At 42.0% G+C, this 19,384-nt stretch overlaps 1 protein-coding gene across 1 annotated transcript in view; it reads right to left on the bottom strand.

The window, feature by feature from the left end:
- Nucleotides 1–13,777: 13,777 nt before the first annotated feature.
- The window catches only part of grk7b (G protein-coupled receptor kinase 7b), a gene marked incomplete at both ends in the record, with an annotated part of 29,199 nt that continues 23,592 nt past the window's right edge, over nt 13,778–19,384 (bottom strand). Inside the window, one exon of the mRNA XM_083886921.1 lies at nt 13,778–13,845. Coding sequence (XP_083743047.1) covers nt 13,778–13,845 — 68 coding nt within the window. The remainder of the gene's footprint in view (nt 13,846–19,384) is intronic.

Genomic DNA, 19,384 nt, shown 5'->3' with positions numbered 1-19,384 from the left:
AAAATAGTTTGGCCTGGTCAAACTTTCAGCAAGAAAGAGATTTTTTGTTTCCAAATAGTGAAATCTTACTTTAAGATGGCTGAATCACACATTATTTTGATCTTGTCCATTGGAGGGTGGAAATACTGGTGGTTAACTACTGCACTTTGCACTATCAGCCCGTAAATTTACCCCTGCCTTATGAAAGGAAATCTCCTTGTCTTATGCTTTCTTGCTGACAAATTGAGCTAGGTGAGGGCTGTGAGAGCAGCTTTATCAGATCTGGCTTCAGGTGGAAAAGAAAATCCCCTTCTACATCAAATTGAGCTTGATCAGGTGGAGGGGGGAGGAATACATTCCAGACACTGAGATGATATCTCATTGTACACCAACACTGGAGCTTTTGGTGAATCAAATAGAAACACTTTGACTGAAGGTCCATGACTATTCTTCCACTCTAACATTCTAAAATTCAACACTTCAAAGACAAGGGTTTATTGGAGAAGACCCAGAGAAGGTTGAGTGTGTCCTTCTAAGGACTCATATCATTATCAGAGCGAGATCTTTCTCCAAGGTATGAAGCACATATCACTATACATTATCATCCAAGTCACAAAGCCTCTCAAGGTGGGAGCACCGGCAAATCAAAATTTGACCCTCAAAGCAGTTTGGATCATAGTTAATGATGCTCTGTCTGTGTCTGTGGAGGTCAAACTAAAACAGTCACTCTCATGGTTTATTTACTCAAAAACGTTCTAAAATATTGGCAACAAGAAGGTTGACGTGGCCTCCATATCTGTATCTCTGTAGGTGAGGACACCGTCTTCCATTTAATTCAGCTTAGCTTTTGCAAGCTTACATATGCTATAGACCAGTGTTTCCCAAAGTGTGGGCCGGGTCCACTGATGGACCTTGGAGGTATTGCAAGTGGGCCATTCAGATGTGGCATCTAAAGCATTACATACATACAGTTAAACATGTTTTGTTTCTAAAGGAGTACCTTTATAGTGGAGAAAAGTAATGCAGTGCCCTATAATGGTGTGTTTCCACCATTTTTGGGTACCCTTCCCTTGGGTTACCAGAGTAACGGCACGGTATGGTCAGCTGATTGGGCGAGAGAAAAGACGATTATTCAACGTCCGCAGATTATCTTCATACAAAGCTTGACGTCTTGTTGAGCCAAACGGCCACAAACCCGAGAAGAGAAATAAAAGAGCTGCTGGAAGTCCTCCATTGTGGTCTGTTGTGTCGCTTTCGATATCGTTGTTCATTGTCGGGTCACAGGTACACAGGTTTGCTGTAGACACATTTGGCCAAGTACAGGAAATAAGCACGCCACCATGACTGCAGTGGCATACTGCAGTGCAGTGCAAGCGCTGCTTAGAATGTTCAATTTTCTACTCTTATAACAAGCTCAGACTACAGGTTTCCTCCTGTTTCCAGTCCATACAAGGCCTCAAGCTTTACGACAGTGATATTGATCGTTTTATCTCACCAACAACTGCAAATTCCCAAAATATCAATCAATTTCTTTAAGGTAACTAAAAATCTAAAGGCTCTCTAATCGTCCATGTATACCACCGTTTCAAGCCAAGTCTGTCACAGTCAGCTGTTTGTCCCTGTTACTCAGCTAAGCTCACGCACAGCTGTAGCATCAATAAGTATATGTCTGAAATGCTGCCTTTAAACCATTGGGCCCTCCTCTCCCTCACTGGGTTAATTTCAAATATTAACAGTTGAGTACATTGAGTGTAGGAGGCTTTTGATTTGTCCCTGCATTCCTGGGACGACGTGCATAAAGAATCAATGGCACCGTGCTGCTGATTAGTTCAGGAGACATAAGGTCTGACCGCACCACGGCTCTGCGTCCTGAGTCCTACAATAAGATACTATTGTGCTTTCTTTGTGTGTTTTTATTTCACCTAATTGTGTTATTTCTTCTTGACCTGAACAGAGATGGGGAAAGAGTATATGTGCAAGTATTTTGTGTTTTCATTTGGACACTCACTGGCTTCCACCACGGTTGTTTTAAGGGGGTCAGTGCTATTTATTTTGCCATTTGGTGGAGGAAATTGATATATGCTATTTATTTCTTCTCCTGTTAACATTCTCCCGCTGCCGTATGTCAAGCCTCTGTAGGTCTTTGTAATGAGTAGCCTCCACAAAGAACCCCCCGTCTTTTATTTCACGCATTCATCATGCAATCTGGTGCAGTGTGGGCCTTGTAATTACAACCTCTCACTTATTGGTTATCATATATCAGGCACAAAGCTATAAACATGGAGTGTAGAACAATGGGAGAGCCTGGCCACAACCCGGCATGACATTACTATGCCAGAGACACGAGCTGTCTGAGATTGTTATGGGTGTAACAAGAGACACCTCACACTTGAAGCAATGCATCTGAACCAGTGTGCTGCCTTTGACGCGGAGCATAATGGCAAATTGTTCAGCCGTGGATCATGCAATTACCTCTTTGTTCATATTGTGCAGTAATAATCTGTAATTTATGCAGTGCCGGGGCAATGAGCTGACACAGGAGACGAGTGAAAGTTAGCAGCAGCTGGTTTCTTGTTTTCTAATCACGGCTGCTATGGAGTCTGTTTAAGTGACATTGTTCACTTCTTTTTTTTAAATCCAGTTTGTTACTCACTGTAATGAGAGGACAGTGTGCACCGAATGTCTCAGTTTCACCGTTATGCAATTTTATGCTGAAGCTATTAGATGACTGAAGTGGAAGGGCCTGGTTCATTACCGAAGTCCATCTGTGTTCCTCATCCTCGTCCAGTGTTTTGAAAACAGATAATCTCATCTACAGCCTGCAGCAGTTAGTAGTGACACTGCTGCCATGCCCTCAACATATCAAGATTATGGGAATTAAAGGTTCATTGTGTAAGATTTAGAAGAGTTATTTCCACTGGCAGAAAAAGAATGTAAAATAATTATTCTGATGTTTTTGTTCGAGTTTTATATCAACTGAATATAAACACTGTTTTCATCACCACCTTTTAAGTTTTAATAACTGAAGGCTTTCATAGGTTCTCCTTTGCTTGGAGAAAATCTATTTATTGGCCATGCATGTCTGACTCCGCCTCTGTAGGTGGCGCTGTAACTCTCTATAAGCTAGTGCTTATTGAATCGGTTTCCTGTTGACCTTTACGTCACAGAAAAACATTGAGCGGCGAGCTGGACGATGATATGGATTAGGCTGTGCTTCTCTATGTTTCGTACCTGTTGTACATGTTACGTCGTCTCCTTCTATGTCCGGGTCAAAGATCAGGGAGGACACCAAGTCCGACTCAAGTCCGACTAAGCGCATACATACAGGAGTAATCGGACTATGAATCGCATTATCCAGGTATGTTAGTCAGACTAAGGCTAGCTCAATATTAGTCGGACTAACGTGTTTACATGACATGACCAAGTTATGGTCTTAGTCTGACTAAAATCTGACTTTTTTACCACTTGAATAGTTGATGTGTGATTCTGGACAGTGCAGTGATTGATTCAGTGTGTTTCCAAACACATAACTCAAAGTCATAAGTAACTGGAAAACGCGTGTGACAGCTATTTGTGAAATTACAGATTTCATACTGGCACTTTTGCCAGTTAATCTGTAAATGTTCTTTATTGTAAAAGGTCAGGTTTTGTTTTTACAACAGTTGTATAAAGAGTACAGTGCTCTTTTATCCAGACATTTATAAACTAAGCTTTCAACACTTAAGCTTTACGTTCATGTAGCGTGCTGAAGTCAGCAGTTAACATTGTAACAGCATGACTTTCAAGGTCAGTCGCTACTTGTTGCTAAAACAGTTTTTGCAAGTTGCCAGAGGTTGGCTGGTTTATAAAGGATATATTTATATAGATCTATGTTTGGAACAGAGAAAGGTTGCATAGTACTTAAGAGAAGTGAAGCACATCGGATCCTAACAGGGTCACGATTAGTGTAGTATTAGACCAACGTAAAAGCTTGGTCTACCAAGGTTTCACACCATGATTAACAGTGGTTATATTTAGACACAAGCCTTGAGAAGTTCAGGGATGAAGCTCAAATGTTTAGACTTTTGGTTCGACCTCCAGTTAAGATGTGTTTAGTGTCACGATGAAGGTCCCGGCGCTAACCTTTCCTCTGATTCCACAACCTGATATTCTCCCATTGCATTCATAACTGCATCAGAGCATCACCTGCCTGCACACCTGCCCTTTATTCCCCCCTATCATCCACCCTCTATTCAACACCACAGCTCACAAATGCCACACGATCTGTTAAAAACGTGAAGCACTGATATCAGGTTCTCTCTGACTTTTTTTTTTTCTAGCTCGCCTGCTCATTTTTGGTCTTTGTTAAATTTCCTGATATGTTAACCAGTTACTGACATTGGTTTTGAATCAAGACCGAGTAAAATGCTTTTTACACTTACTTCACAAAGAAATCGATTTTAAGCACACACATGAAAGGGTTGCCAGGTTTGATGGTAATCGCTGAAAATAAAGTCAGAAAGTATGAGAATATAGAATTACTTCAGCTATTCGTGGCAAGGATGTCTTGTAAAAATCAATCAAAACCAGGTGATAGTGAGATAAACTAATGTTAAACTACTTTCATGAAAACACAATGTGCCTATGATTCAAATGTATTAAAATACAATTATAATCACAATCACAAGCTTTACAAACGTATGTGCTGTGTATTATACATTAATACATCGTGGAGCGTTCACTATGGATTGTTATCTTCAGTTCTTCAGCCATGTCAGGAAAAAAAAAGGAATACACTTATGATGTGCTAGTGTATTTACGTACATTTGCGTGCAAAATGCGGATGTGTGTGTTTTCACTGGAAGGCTGACGCCGAACGGCTCAATTTTGGAACAGTTAAAACATCTCAGCTTTGTTTTTAAAGGCTGAAGTTTCTGGGCACACTCAGGTCCACTCTCACACGTCCTTGGGGAGCAATGCAGCCGAAAGCAATACTACCGCGCGGTCATAGTGGAGAGAAGTGGGGGTGTTTTGAATGGCTGAGGCTTTGCACAGAGGGAAAGTGGGGTCAGAGGATTTAGAAATATTTTAAGATAAAGTTTTTAAGGGGGGAAAAAGCCTTAACAATGACATTGTGTTATTTCAGTGGTCAGGATCTCTGTGGGAGGTCATGAGAAGAAATGACGTCTGTTTGCCAAATTTTACCAAAGGACGATAACGTTATATTCTCCAAGCTGGTAAGTGCTGGGATTTGACTGTGTTTCACTATGGGTTTGTGTGATTCACTTTAGTTTGCTCACCGGCCTGGACGAAGAACTAAAAATGGACTGAGGGGGGTGGTGGAGTGAGCAAGGTTAAAGGAACAAGCCGCATGCCTGACTTGAAATAACAGTTGCACTGACCGTTTATTTTGTCAAGGACTTTCCATTTAGGTTTACTATAGAATTTAAAATATGCTGTCTTGGCATTCGAGTTTTCACTATGCAAAATATGTGGGCTTTTAAGATGCAGCTTAAACTCACAGTATGCAATTTCTGTGTCTGAGTGGCGTCTGTCAATCAGAACAAAAACAAAAGACTTGGTTTGATGATGACAGGAAGCAGCGTGGAATCATGGGAACTGTTGTCCTGTTTCCTTGTTTTGTTTTATGGGGGACAGAACACGCACCAGAAAATGGCAATGAGTATTTGTGATCCACTGGTGATAAATACACACAAAAATACACACAATAAAACGAAAAAAAAACATGTGAGAACACTGGCTAACTAGTACTGAATAATTCATTTAATTTCTTGGGGGGTTTGCGCTGGACGACATCATTAAAAGGTGACAAAAATGATAACTTTAATAGAAATACAGATACTATGGAGCGTTTGAAAGGTTTTGGTTGATGTCAGTACATTTGTATAACAGTAGTTTAGTTAGATATTTGAGTACAGGAAATGCTACATATACCTTTAACGGTGACTGCACATTAATAATAAACGCTGCTGTAAATGTGTAGTCCCTGGACAGATGTTAAAATGTCACTCTGTGCCGAGTTAGGAATACTTATGTTACATTCAGAATAAGTTTTAAGACGATATGTTCAGCTTGAAATGAATTGTGTTGATGTGGACAGTACAAAGAAGATTATTCAATTTGTACACCATAGCTGCTGAAAGCTCAGAAATCACCAGTTCTGAAGTTTTCAAAAATGGCCGAGCCCATACGACCATTTTTTTAAGGGTGGTGGTAAGTTGATATGTTGTATCGAGTTTGTAAGCGTATAATTGGTCTTTGAGCACCGAGCATAATTTGTTAAAACTTAATGTAAGTGCACAGGTCTCGCCATGCAATGGCATCAATCTTCTCACCTCCCTGCGAGAAGGTTTCTACCACACAATTTGTCTGCAATTAAATCTAAAGATAAATCTCCAGAATCCACTTATACATAATCTTGAGATGGATAATAACTCAACAAGAATATATGGCAATGCATTTTATTTCAAATCAAAATAACAAAGATTTGATTGATTTGCACAAACACACTTAAAGGCCACACTTAAGTTGTTTCTTCAACTTTCACTAAGCAGCAAAACTCACCTTGACATGTTATTATGATAATTATCATTATGGACTGATTTGAAACGTTGATAATGTTTTTGGCCTGTGTTGTCCAGCTCTTGCAGTATTAGATTCTTGCGACCTTGATTTTTCTTCCACTGTGAAGGGAGTTAAGTTGTAGATGTTTAATAAATGTTGGTCCCAGTGCACCAGTGTGGAAAACCCTGCACGGAGCATAGGTTCAAATGCCAGCTCCTGCCAGACCCTCACATTTCTCCCTTGTCCTCCTCCTCCTCCTCCTCGGAAAAACCAATAAAAGTGAAGGAGGGTGGATTGCTCGGTCTTCTTTGAAAAGAAAATGGGGGAGAGGATTACTCCTCACAGCTGTTAATATTATATTAATACTAGTTGATTGTACTGTTATTGTGACTGCCTCTCTTCTTTTAGCGTCTCCTACTCCTACCTAATTCCCACTATTTTCTGCATTCTACATTTCTGTGATGTATGTGTTATGTTCCCACTCTTGAATTTTCTGTACATGTGACTCAACGTCGATCCGTCCCGGGAGAGGAATCCCTCCCGTGTGGGCTCTTCCTGAGGTTTCTCTGCATTTTCTTTCCCCCTGTACAAGGGTTTTTTTGTGGAGTTTTCCTCTCCCTCGATGAGGTGAGTGTCTAATGATAGAAGGTGTCACTTGCTGTACATACAGACATTAAAGCCCTTTGAGGTAAAACTATGTTTGTGATGTTGGTCTATATAAATAAAATCGTCTTGACTCGACGATGCACAGTCCTGAGGCCATACCGAAGAAGCCACACAGCCAGAGAGGTCACCTCCGTTACAGTCTCACACCATCCTTAAACCAATCACTTCAAGGCTGTGAATAGCAGGCCAATCAGCTCAATTAACACCAAAATGCTTTGAATCCGTGCCCTTCTGCTGCCCGTCACCACCTCTCTGATCTCAAGACTTGAGACGACACCGATGGTCCCCCGACCGACCACTCCTCCCCGCCCCAGCTGCAGCCCCTGCAGCCGTGCACAGCCCCTATCGAGCTATAGCCGCATAACTTCAGCCTAGACTCGCACACACAAAACAGCCCGATGCCTATTTATACATCACATCCTGGCAACGCACATGGGAAAACAAGACCCCTGCACTATCAGTGTATCCAGTGTTGTCTGCGTCTCACTGCTCTGTCCCCCGTCTGATGTCGGAGGAGACATGAGATATAGCTGCTTAGGATAGTTGAACGATGGCTGCTTTACATAGATGGAGATACCAAAACAACTTGATTATACATTTGGCAGCAAAGGAGCAGTTGTTGATATCCCAGACTCCGTATTCCCCCGCTGACATTCCGGTGCGTGTAAAAGGTGTCTGTCGTGTCATGTTATCAAATCATTATCAAGCTGGAATAAAAAACACCAGACTAGAATGATTCAACTCTGCCCTGCAGTGCTTTGTGCTCTGCTGTGAAATAAAAACACCTAAACTATTCTTTACCCACTCGATCTTTATTTGGATCATGATTCAAGCGAGACCTCGGTTCAAAATAGACTTTACAACACAAATAGATGGAGCAACCTGATAAAAATGTGGTGGCACAATATCAGGAATACTTAGCACATGAATAATAATTCTGTTTCTGTTCAGGAGTGTTAACTTGGCAGAAATAGATTGTAGTGATTAGATCAATGTACACCACATTTATAACAAAAAGAAGAATCTACCAAGATGCAAGAATAACTAAAATACAAATACAGTAAATTATACTGTACTGAAACAAATAAAAGCACAAATATACTTGTTGAAAGACACGACACCTGCCATCTGCCAGGCACAGAACATTTAAGACTCCCAGTGAAAGCAGAAACACTCTTCAGGCACTGGGCAGAAAAAGAAACCAGTCTGTTCACAGAGGGATCTCCCACCAGGACGGTGTCGCGTTGCAGACGCACATATGTGCAACTTGTTGCTCATGTTTCGTTCTCTCACTAGCAAATGACATTTGGTTTACAACAAACCAAAGAATATTCTGTGATGATCATGATGATGATGACGTACGCTTGTGATGTGTTTGTTTGTTTTGAATGTCAGTCCCGTAAGTTTTAGGAAAATAATCTGTTCAAAAGTGTTTGTATGTTTAATTTTGAAGTTGTGAAAAACCATAAGTACACACACTACACACAGTAATGTAACAGTACCATTTAAAGCTGCAGTACGGAACTTTTATTCACTTTTTTGATTATTCTGCCTCTATTTTTGGATGCAGCATCACATGCTGAGCAACACTGACAAACCTGACTGAGGGAGCGTTTGTTTTTATACAGTGGCAGCGCAGGGGTGGGTGAAGGCACATAAAATTCACTCCTGTTGTCTCACTTTACTATCTCAATGTTGTCTCGACATAAAATAAATCACATCCAGTGTGAGACGAGATCAAAACATGTGAAAGTCAGAGTCGCACAGAGCCATAGTCAGTATTCTGTAAACCGAATTGTTAGTGGTTGGAATGTTGCAGAAGTGTTTTTTACTAAGTTATATAAAATAAAGATTACATTATGCTTATAGATTTGTGGATTATAGACACCAAGAGATGCACCCAGTTTTTTTTTGTTTTTTTTAATCAGTGAAAACTGTAAGGACTAACTGTTGGTGATCAAACCCAGGCCAGTGGGCCCAGCATGGTGCAGCCGCCTGTCTAATGTTAATCACTGCTCTATATCTGTTTCCTAAGATAACAAATCCTGCAACAGTACACACCAGGAAGTTTGATCTCCCCCCCGCCCCAGTTGTTTAGTTTCAGAGGTGGACCAGCGGTGACGTTCAAACCCGAGTTGGGTTTAAATTCAATTTGTTGTCCTCCACTCACTGAGACACGGCCACGTTTGATTGCGCTGATCTCGCTTAATCTCGCTAATCTGCATATCCCCTTTCTCAGGGACTCGTTTGACGGGAAACACAACACGTGCGGGCCAAAGAGTCACCAGTCATTGACTCATTCTGTGCCACAGCCAAGTGTGTAGATGCCCTCTGTGGGGGGAGGGGGGAGGGGACAGGGTTTGGGGTTTCGTTATAATTATGATGATGAAGCACAAATATCTGCCGCCTTTTGCCGAGTGTCCGAGCAGTTTGATTACAAGCCGAGAGAGAGAGAGTCTGCAATGATGATGATGAAGCACAAATACCTCCAACCATTTGTCATGATTTCATGCGTTTCACCATTTCAATTACATGCCGTCAGCTGGAGAGAGAGAGAGAGAGAGAGGAGGGAGAAAGAGCCTGAGAGATACAGAGCGCATGCCAGAGAGAGAGAGTGCGAGTGACACATGTTCCACAGAGTGAGTGAGGGAGGACACATGGTGGGCCGACACAGGGATACACAGTCAGTCAGAGAGAGAGAGAGAGAGAGCAGAAGTGCATGTGTAAGAATTAAAGCTGGCAGTGCAGATAAAGTTGGGGGTTATAAAGAGAGTGAGAGCAGTTGGAGGACACACACACACACACACACACACACACACACACACACACACACACACACACACACACACACACACACACACACACACACACACACACACACACACACACACACACACACACACACACACACACACACACACACACACACACACACACACACACACACACACACACAGGCATATCAACTATCTCTGACCCTCCATTGGCTTCTTCCCCTCACCCCTCCTCCCCCTTTAAACCCCCCCATCTGCCTGTAAGCCTGGTCACTGGTTCGTTAAATGAGTCCTAAATATAACCTGTGGACAGATGAGGGAATCAGGTGCACTGTCCTCTGGAAACACTCCACATCTGAAGGGTCTGTGTGTGTGTGTTTCGTAGAAATGTTTGCATACAACTCTTTTGGACATTTTCTGGCATAAAAAGTGTCTTTGTCGGGACCGGGCGTGAAGATCAGCGCCTGGTTCTCATGAGGCAGAACCTCATTTCTGAGGAACTAGTTATAGTTAATGTCAAGGATAACACTTTGTTTAGGCTGTCCAGATTAATGGAAATCAATGCAGTGTCCTCAGGAGAAGAGCTCCACAAACCTGTGTGTGAAGGTTAGGTTGAGGGTAGGGTTAGGGTAAGGTTTGGGTCAGGGTCAGGATTAATGTAAGTCAATGTAATGTCCTCTGAAGTCATGGAAACCTTACAACCTGTGTGTGTGTGTGTGTTTTGGGTCAGAAATGACCATCTAACCCACACAATTCTGTCTCACGTGTGTGTGTGTGACTTAAAATTCACCATCATTAATCTATATTTTTTTAAGAGCAGTTGGAATTAAGGCAGGATCAATATAGAAAATAGTTGTCGAGTTTGCATGTCGTTTTAAATTCTCATGCTGTGGGATCACAGCTGCTGAGCTTATCTAATCACACGGAAACATTTGTTTGACATGTGACCTGAGGGAATCTCTCCATACGAAACTGCATTTATTGTCTCACTGTTTTTGACCCTACCCTGTATAGGTTTTCTTAAGGTCCTGGTAAACTTCTGCGTGTGCGGACCCAACGTGCATCGTGCAGCCCAGATTTTGGAATCATCACTTTAAATCTCAATATCAATAAACATACATGAGATTATGATGAATATTCCATGTACTTAGAATGGATTAAAAGTGAACATCATCTCATGTGAGAAACTGCTCTGATGTCCCTCTGGTGTGAGGTAAATGTTCATATATTGACAAGTGTAAACACATTCCAGACTTCTTCCACACTGCACCTCATCATCTCGTCTTCAGCCGGTCCCTCCTCCTCTTCCTCCTCCTCCTCCTCATGGTCACTACAATCATCAGTCTGTGGTGTAAGGTTAAACCTGTGCTAACAGTGGACAGCTAATAGGCTCATCCATCACAGAGGAAATGAGGCTCCCTCTCTCAGTCAGATCTTGAGCTCAGATGCACTCACACTCACTTACAGGCAAAAATGACTGCAAACTCCTCCACCAGGGTTTCCCTGTCTTTGTTATTCTAACTGAACAAGGGGGCCCTTCATAGTCAGTGTGATTTATCCAGTGTCTCGTTTCGGAATAATAATAATAATAATAAAAAAAAAAAGAAGGTCAAATATGAAGCGAAAAGAGCGCAGAAGGTTGTTTTAGTTTGAAACCTCCAAACCTCAGGCCTTGCTGAGCAGCATGAGCATGGAGCCCAGGCCAGGAGGTCACGAGGAGGCCGAGGAGTCCAGGCAGTGTTCAGTGCATTTCAACAAAAGATGTACATTGCTATGGTGCGTATGTCATGTGGTAAACATAAGGAAGAAACTTGCCGAGCCAGTCTTAATGAAAAATGCTTATTTAAATGTTTGTGTAGAAACCAGGATGAACAGAATAAATCCTCTGTATGTTCAACTCTTCTTCCTTATTATCTCTTTGACTAAAACTTTGCCAGGTTATTTGTTTTTGAACAGTTTTGTGATTCTTTTCATGGAGTATGAAACAAAGGCTCATGGTCCTGCAGTATTTCTCTTTGTGAATTTGAATGATCACACGTTTATTTTGGTTTATCACATCTATAAACACTAACAGGACCATGATCATGCCAAATAATTAACATCTAAAAAAGAAATGCTTCATATATTTTAGGGATTAGATTTTTGAAACGCAGTCTAAGGCTACGTTTACACTAGCTGGATATTTTTTAAAAACAGATATTTTTCCAAAATAACTACCCCAAGCCTGTGGATGGCAGTGTAAGAAGAAGGAGAAAGCCATACAAGCCAATCAGAATCCTCATCGACAACAACAATGACTGACCTCTGACCCTCTCAAAATTCTCCCACCAGACAGCAGTCCGCCCAAGTCGGACCCAAAACCGGCGATACTGACGGGGACGCGGTCTGGCTCACCTCCGAGTCCTAACGCGTCTCTGCTCTTCTACGTAATATAGGAGCTGTATTTGCGAATGCAAACATGTAAAAATGATCATAACCAAATGTAAAAAGGTTGCATTTTTGGAGCGTAGATTGCCTAAAACTCAGATTTTCTCTGTTTTTCTCCGTTTACATGCAAACACGAAAACAGAGTTTTTTAGAAAGAATGGTTTTCAGAGGTGAAATCGCCGAAAGGCACAACGCAGGAGAAAGTCTCCTTTTTTAAAAATACCCGTGCTAGTGTAAACATAGCCTAGAAAGAGGTTTCTGGGGACATTTTCACTTCAATGCAACACCTGCCAATTTGATGCCTGGAATCTCCCCGTGTTTGTGCATGGGTTTTCTCCAGGTTCTCCGGTTTCCTCTCACAGTCCAAAAACATGCATATTTGGGGATTAGGTAAATTGGACACTCTAAAGTGAGTGTGAATGGTTGTTTGTCTCTATGTGTCCCTGTGATGGACTGGTGACATGTCAGCTGGGATTGGCAACAGCGCCCCCACGACCTTCATGTGGAGGATAAAGTGATTCTTTATTGGTGATATTTTGATTTGAATGGGAAAAAAATAATACAATTTTTGTTTTATCACTGCACAAAAAGTGATGAGAAATTTTACAAAGACCTTTTGATGGTAAAAGGCATCTTTGCTTTGGTGCCAAATGCTGTACCCAGAAGTCTGTATGTTTTCCTAAAGAGCAGGAAAATCGCAAAACGTCGGCGTTCCTAAATTACTGTCACTCAAAGACTTTCTTTCTCCTTCTCTCTCTCCGTCTCCAGTCACCTTTCCTCCCACAGTCCCGCAGTCTCCGACCCTTTCCTGCTTCCACCAGCAGCAATGGGGGCTTTCTCTTGTTTCCTGGTGCTGGCACTGCTGGATAAACACACAACCTCGCCTTCATATAAAGGCTCAATTCTTCTCCATCAAGTTTTAAATATGGATACAAAGAGAAACTTGTATGTTAATTTTTGGCATATGGTGGTGGGGTCAGGGTGGGGAGTGTGTGTGTGTGTGTGTGTGTGTATAGGGGGGGGTGGGGGGGCGCTGTACAGGCCAAACAGAGTTCTGCCTTGTTCTGATATTTCTGATACTGCTTTTTGTTTCATGCAAGACCAGACCAGTGACTGACTTAGCGACTGAGCTGCAGTTTGTCTTTGAGCGTGCCGGAAAATGTGCAGTTTGACTCACATTGGCTCCGTCCAGTTACATGCTGATATGATAAGTGCTGGCAGGCTCTGCTGCGGCATAAAGCAGCTCTGTTATGGGAAGTTGGGCGACATGTGGAAAACACAGACACCAGCCAGCGATTAAGCAGCGACTTAATTGGAAAACTATAATAAAAAGGAGATCGCTTCTCCTGTGTGATGGTTTTCGCCGTCTAGTCCTCGCTAGGATCTTTCATCTTTGATTTGATGGTGTAATGGAGGTGAAGACAGAGCCTGGCTCCTGCGATGGAACATCAGAGATGACACAGATACTCTGGATGATTGTGATGGCCTCTAGATCACCTTGCCGCCCCACTGCCAACGGCACTACAGAGTGCGGAGTGGTGTTATCTTGTGCCGATTATTCAGAGGATTCAACAGCCTCCAGTAGAGTTGTTGCTTCAGACTTCAAAAATAAGACATGAGTGATGCAAACCCTGCTATAAAAATCAAGTTATATTTAGTATCATGCATTAATAAGGAATAGGTTTATGAGCTACTGACTGCTTTTTAAATGCCTTTGAATATATCAGCTATTAAATCCCTTAAAGCTGCAGTGGGTAACTTTGTGTGATTGTTTTTGTTTGTTTGTTTCTGACATAATTATTCTGCATCAGACTGGTCTTGAATACAATGGAAACAATGAGTGCATGTACATGCATGTTAAAAAGACAATAATTCAGTTTTCTTAATGTCATGTTAACATAATAGCCTGACTAAAATCGAGCTGGTCTTAGTCAGACTAACATAACTGGATAATGTGATTTATAGTCAGATTACTCCTGCATGTATACAGAGGATGATTGTGATGGCCTGTAGATCACAATCATCCTACAAATTAAAGCCAAAGTTAACGTGACGTCGGTATTCATGAAATCCGCTAGCGCACGTTATTGGCATACTCCCATATGCTAATAACGCGGACGGCTCGTTCACATAGCTGCGAAGCATTATGTTAGTGACACTAATGTGCACGCTATATGGGCCCCATAACCCGAAAAAAAACGCGGAAGTCAAAAACTTTTTTGGCATATGGGCTGGGTGAGCATTTTCATAGGAATGAACGGAAGCAAAGGGGCGGTGCTCTATCCAAACTCTGGTCCGCCTAAAACATAGGTCTTGGTTTGCTTCAATTGAACCAAATGCAGGGAGCGGACTGCAACGCAGGGCATTGTGGGTAAACACAACCAGAACGATAGCCGGGAGAAATGTCTGAGCCCACTGTTGCAGTACGTGTCGTATGTTCACATAAAACCATAGGATTTGCTGCAGCTCCATGTTTTGCTCTGATGTGGAGGAAACAAAAGTTGTCCTGCATTAACCAATCAATTAGCTTTCTTGTTCATTGTGGTCTTGTCTTCTCCTTCAGTCATTTTTGATGCAGCACCGCCTCAGGCAAGGAGGGGAATACAGTATTCAAAAGGTTTGGTTCGTTTCACTTAAGTGCAACGTGAAAGCAAACCTGACCGGCTGAATTTTGCATAATACCAATCACTGTTCTACTGAGAATCACAATTTCAGCTCATATTTCTTTAAAGGGTTCTCAGTGTTATAATAAACCACCAGGTCACACTGGCATTGGTTGTAGTTTGTTAGGCGCATAATCGTGCAATTTTAATATAATCTTGAGGCATAAGAGACTGAAGAACCTTACCAATGCAGAAATAGTGCAATTTCCTAAAAATGTTTTTATGAAATTGACAAACGGAGGCATTTGAAATGTGTAGTGAAACTGTTTTTTCACCTCATGAAGCTTTTTTCTGTTCATTTTTTTTGCACAGGTATGAGTTGGATATAGTACCTGATGTTTATCACCAGTGGAAAAGTTAGAGGAGGCAGCATCAGATAAGCGCTGGCTCCAGGAGTCTCTCTGGTGTGATTTTGCTGATAAAACAGGATGAGATGGGATTTGAGCTGGATCGAGAGTGTGACAGTGAAAATGGAGAGGGTTGAACTCCTGCTAAAAGAGATGGAAAAGTCTGTTGTCTGTGGAATTGATGTGAGAACAAAAATACATCAGTGTGCATAGTGTTCCCTGTGTACAAGGGACTTGATTAGTCTTGGCAGGTGACAGAATGACTATGAATATATACCTGTACTCTACGCTATAGAGTGGCTTTGCAGGCGTGCATAGGGACGTCTATGATGACTGGCAGTCGAGTGTAGAGGTAATAAACCCATTCATCCTCCTGTCAGTCAGAACATAGAGCTCACATTCAGTGGCCGCCAACAGACGCAGCCAGTCTGCTGAAGAGGACACATAAAACTGCTGTTTCTTTTGTCATCGTCCCAAAAGCCTATTTGATATTTTAATCCCATCTCACGGTGACGTCTCCCAAAAAACGAAAAACTCCAAGGACCTGGAAAAACAACACAAGTTTACATTTGGCTAAACTCTTTCCAGTTTGACTCGTTCCAATGAGAATGTTTGTATTTTGGTTGACGAGGGGGAAAAAAAACAGAAAAAAGTCCACATCGAATAGATCATAATTACTTAAGCCCAATCCAGACCAAACTATTGACAGTCACAGCTCCATTTGGATCCTTCAACTAGATTTCCTACCAGATAAAACTACAGACAGAGCTTTATTCAACAGAGCAGGTGTTTCCCTGCATATACGAAGTCTACGGATTATTAAAAATGCAATATCTGACCTTCATTTATTTATTTTCCTTTGTGGAAAAAAAACAACCTCTAAACTTAAGACTACAAAGTCTCCGTTTATTCATCATCACCATCATCATCATCATCATCCTTCATGTGCATTGACACAGAGTGGCTACACTGTGTATAAATATGTCCCAGATAACAAACACCAAAGGCCTGTTTTATCTGTGCAGTGACCTTTTGTAGCATTTTACCCACATTTAATCTGGTTGTAATTACATTCGTGCCGAGCAGAGAAAACGCCTTTTAACTCGACTTATTGTGCGTGTGCATTGGGTCAACTCGTTGCCCGCATCAAACACCGAGACATGTGGGAGTTTAGGAGACATACTGTAGGGAGGGTGATGTGCGATAACGCACCCCTATGACAAACTGTAAAACCAGAAAACTGATCTCACAGATAATAAAAGATCTAAAAACACTGGATTCAAGCTGGCAACTGTGACTCATAACAACCTCCTCCATGCAGCGGGCATGAAAGAAAAACCTTGAATGAATTTGATGTGCGGAGGAGTGAGAGATAGGGTCAGTGAAACACATCGGGATGGAAACAGACAAAGCTGTTAGTGTTTTCACTGAGACTCGTCCGGAATTTCATGTTGCAAATTTGGCAGCGAAAGCTGTGTACACAAACTAACACATGGCTCCGGCCGGCAGTTTTACAATTTAAGGGTCATGATTTATGTAATCACTCAGGATATTGGCAGATATTTTAAAGGAATAGCCCACCTTTTTGGGATTTTTTATTTTTTGCCAAGACCCCCAATTCAAGCATTTATGCTAAAACACATGAACTGCTTGCTGGCCATGTATCCAATATACAGATATGAGAGAGTGACGATGGTAAAAATGTAAAGGTCTATTTGGTCAGTTGATTAGCTCAACATATTGGCTGAGATTAAAATTCCTTAACAATAGAAACTAGGAAAGCACTCGGAGAGCGTAGACCTCCGCCAAGGTAGAGTTTAGATTCTCTGCCCGAGCCAAGGGTCAGGCCTTGATCAAGCATTTGTGTTTTTTCTCCCTCGTCTTGTTCTGTGGTATATTATAGCACGTCGTATTGTGTGAAGGTGTAAAAACCTGTGGCCATGAACGCATCATTAAAAAACCAGAAAGTGTATCGTCATTAGCAACATATGTGTTCATGGAAGCGGATCTCAGCGGCTCTGTTGTTGTAAATTAGACTGTGGCAGCAGGTACAACAAGCTCCTGCTGTGGGGAGGACGTGGTCGTACGTGTGCATTTACGGCTCACGTATTAATAAAAATGTCGGGTTTAAATCGGGCCCGTAATTACAGTTAATGTGTCAGGCCGGGTCGGGCTCGGACACAACGTGCACGGGCTCGGGTCGGGTCAGGCTTGATTTTTTGGGCCTGATCTAAGCTCTACACCAAGGCAGGTCAGTGCCTACAAAATACACCCTGCCGGCATGCCTGGGTCAGACAGCGAGTGTTGTAACCAGTGATAGCATCCACGAATCTGCCATTGTGGACATTTTCTGAAAATTTCATCCAAATCCATTTGTAACTTTTCGAGTTATGTTGGTCACTAACAGACATACAAACTCCGGCGAAAACATATACAGAACCTCCTTGCCGGAGGTCAACAAGAGAAATCTGATACCACATAATATGATTTTTGTGGAATATGTATCAGCACTGGGTTCAAATAATCCCACACAATGCTCCTGGTTTGTTCAGCCATCATTGCAATTATATGTAAAATTGGTGGCAGCGGTCAGAATTTTTTCCGCCGTCTTGTTTCGAGTGCACATGGATCGAAGGCAGCAGTAGAGAAAGCAAAACGTGCAGAGAGAGAATTTGTTCTGTTTTTGTTGATATCAGTACCTTCACAGTTGTGCTAACGTGGAGAATGTCAATAGTTCAAAGCATTAGCAGACAATTTACCCTCATATGGAATAATTAACTGAATCTCCTCACCAAACGTGTGGAACAAAAAGAATAGAATTTAGACATTAGCAGAGAAGAAACAGAAAATCTGACTTACTGGATTTTCCTTTAGTCTGCCAGCTTTGTTCATGCAAAGATACATATGTACTAGCCTTGAAACTACAGTTTTTGAGAGTTTGATTTACAAATTGCTGCAGGTACAAGCAGTTTATTTAAAGAAAATAGGCTCTTTTAGGCTCATGGCTATACAAAATTTAAAACACTTACTAAAACCAACTTGGTTAACTCTGTTTTAAGGTCAGAGCAAAGAACTGCGAGCACCGAGCTCTCGCCTAAGCATACAGATGAATATGCTCTGCTTCTTGTCTCGACATGTCAGTGTAGTTATATGATTTTGGGAGAGCGGCCTTTGTGGAGAGCATTAATAAACCAGAGCTGTCAAAATTCAATAATGTGCTTGACTGTGTTCTTGATCCTGCAAAACTCCAGTCAGCAAAGCAAACCCTCAGCAGTCCCAGCAGCAGCAGCAGCAGCATGGAGGATGAGCTGAAATACTGATTGCTCTCACTTCACATAAATCCCTTTATGCTTCATCTACCATAGGTTGTAGGAGACGCTTATGTCTCCAAGACGGAGGAATGACATTAATGTCGAATATGAATTTATGATAGATAACCATGTATTCGGAAAGTAACGTCCTGAGTTACAAAAAAGAAAAGGAGATGCAAATAAGATAATGCAACTTTTTAGCATGTGTGAAGATTTTGGTCAGAGATTGTCATATCCTTCAGATAAACAATTGTTTATCAAGCATGTTCACCCAGTGGAGCAGGTATAGCATCCCTGGTTGTTGTCGCCTGTTGATTTACAGCACGTGCCTAAAGCGTAGCCTCCTCCCGCCGCAGAGTCCCGGCCCACGGCTGAGGAGCTCTCAGCGAATCAGGGGCCTAAGAAGTCCGTGCAGGTCAGGCTAGGTGACACGATTCCACAGGGAGTAATACTGATGTCTAATAAAGCTCCAGCAAGTCTGAGAACAGAGAGGCCCCAAACCATAGGGGGGACTCAATCTGTCATGGCCCATCAGTGTAGCTCTAAAGCCCTGAAGTAGTTGCTTTCCTAACAGCTGGCTTTAGTGGTTGTTACTGTGCAGGTCTATGCTGCAGTGCCTGACTGATGAATGTCATTTGTGGCTCAGCTCCTTT

Source organism: Microchirus variegatus, assembly GCF_963457635.1.
Source record: "Microchirus variegatus genome assembly, chromosome: 3".
In the NCBI taxonomy this organism is placed as follows: Eukaryota; Metazoa; Chordata; class Actinopteri; order Pleuronectiformes; family Soleidae; genus Microchirus; species Microchirus variegatus.
The sequence above is the reverse complement of the archived record's forward strand: the minus strand, read 5'-3'. Positions and strand labels throughout refer to the sequence as shown.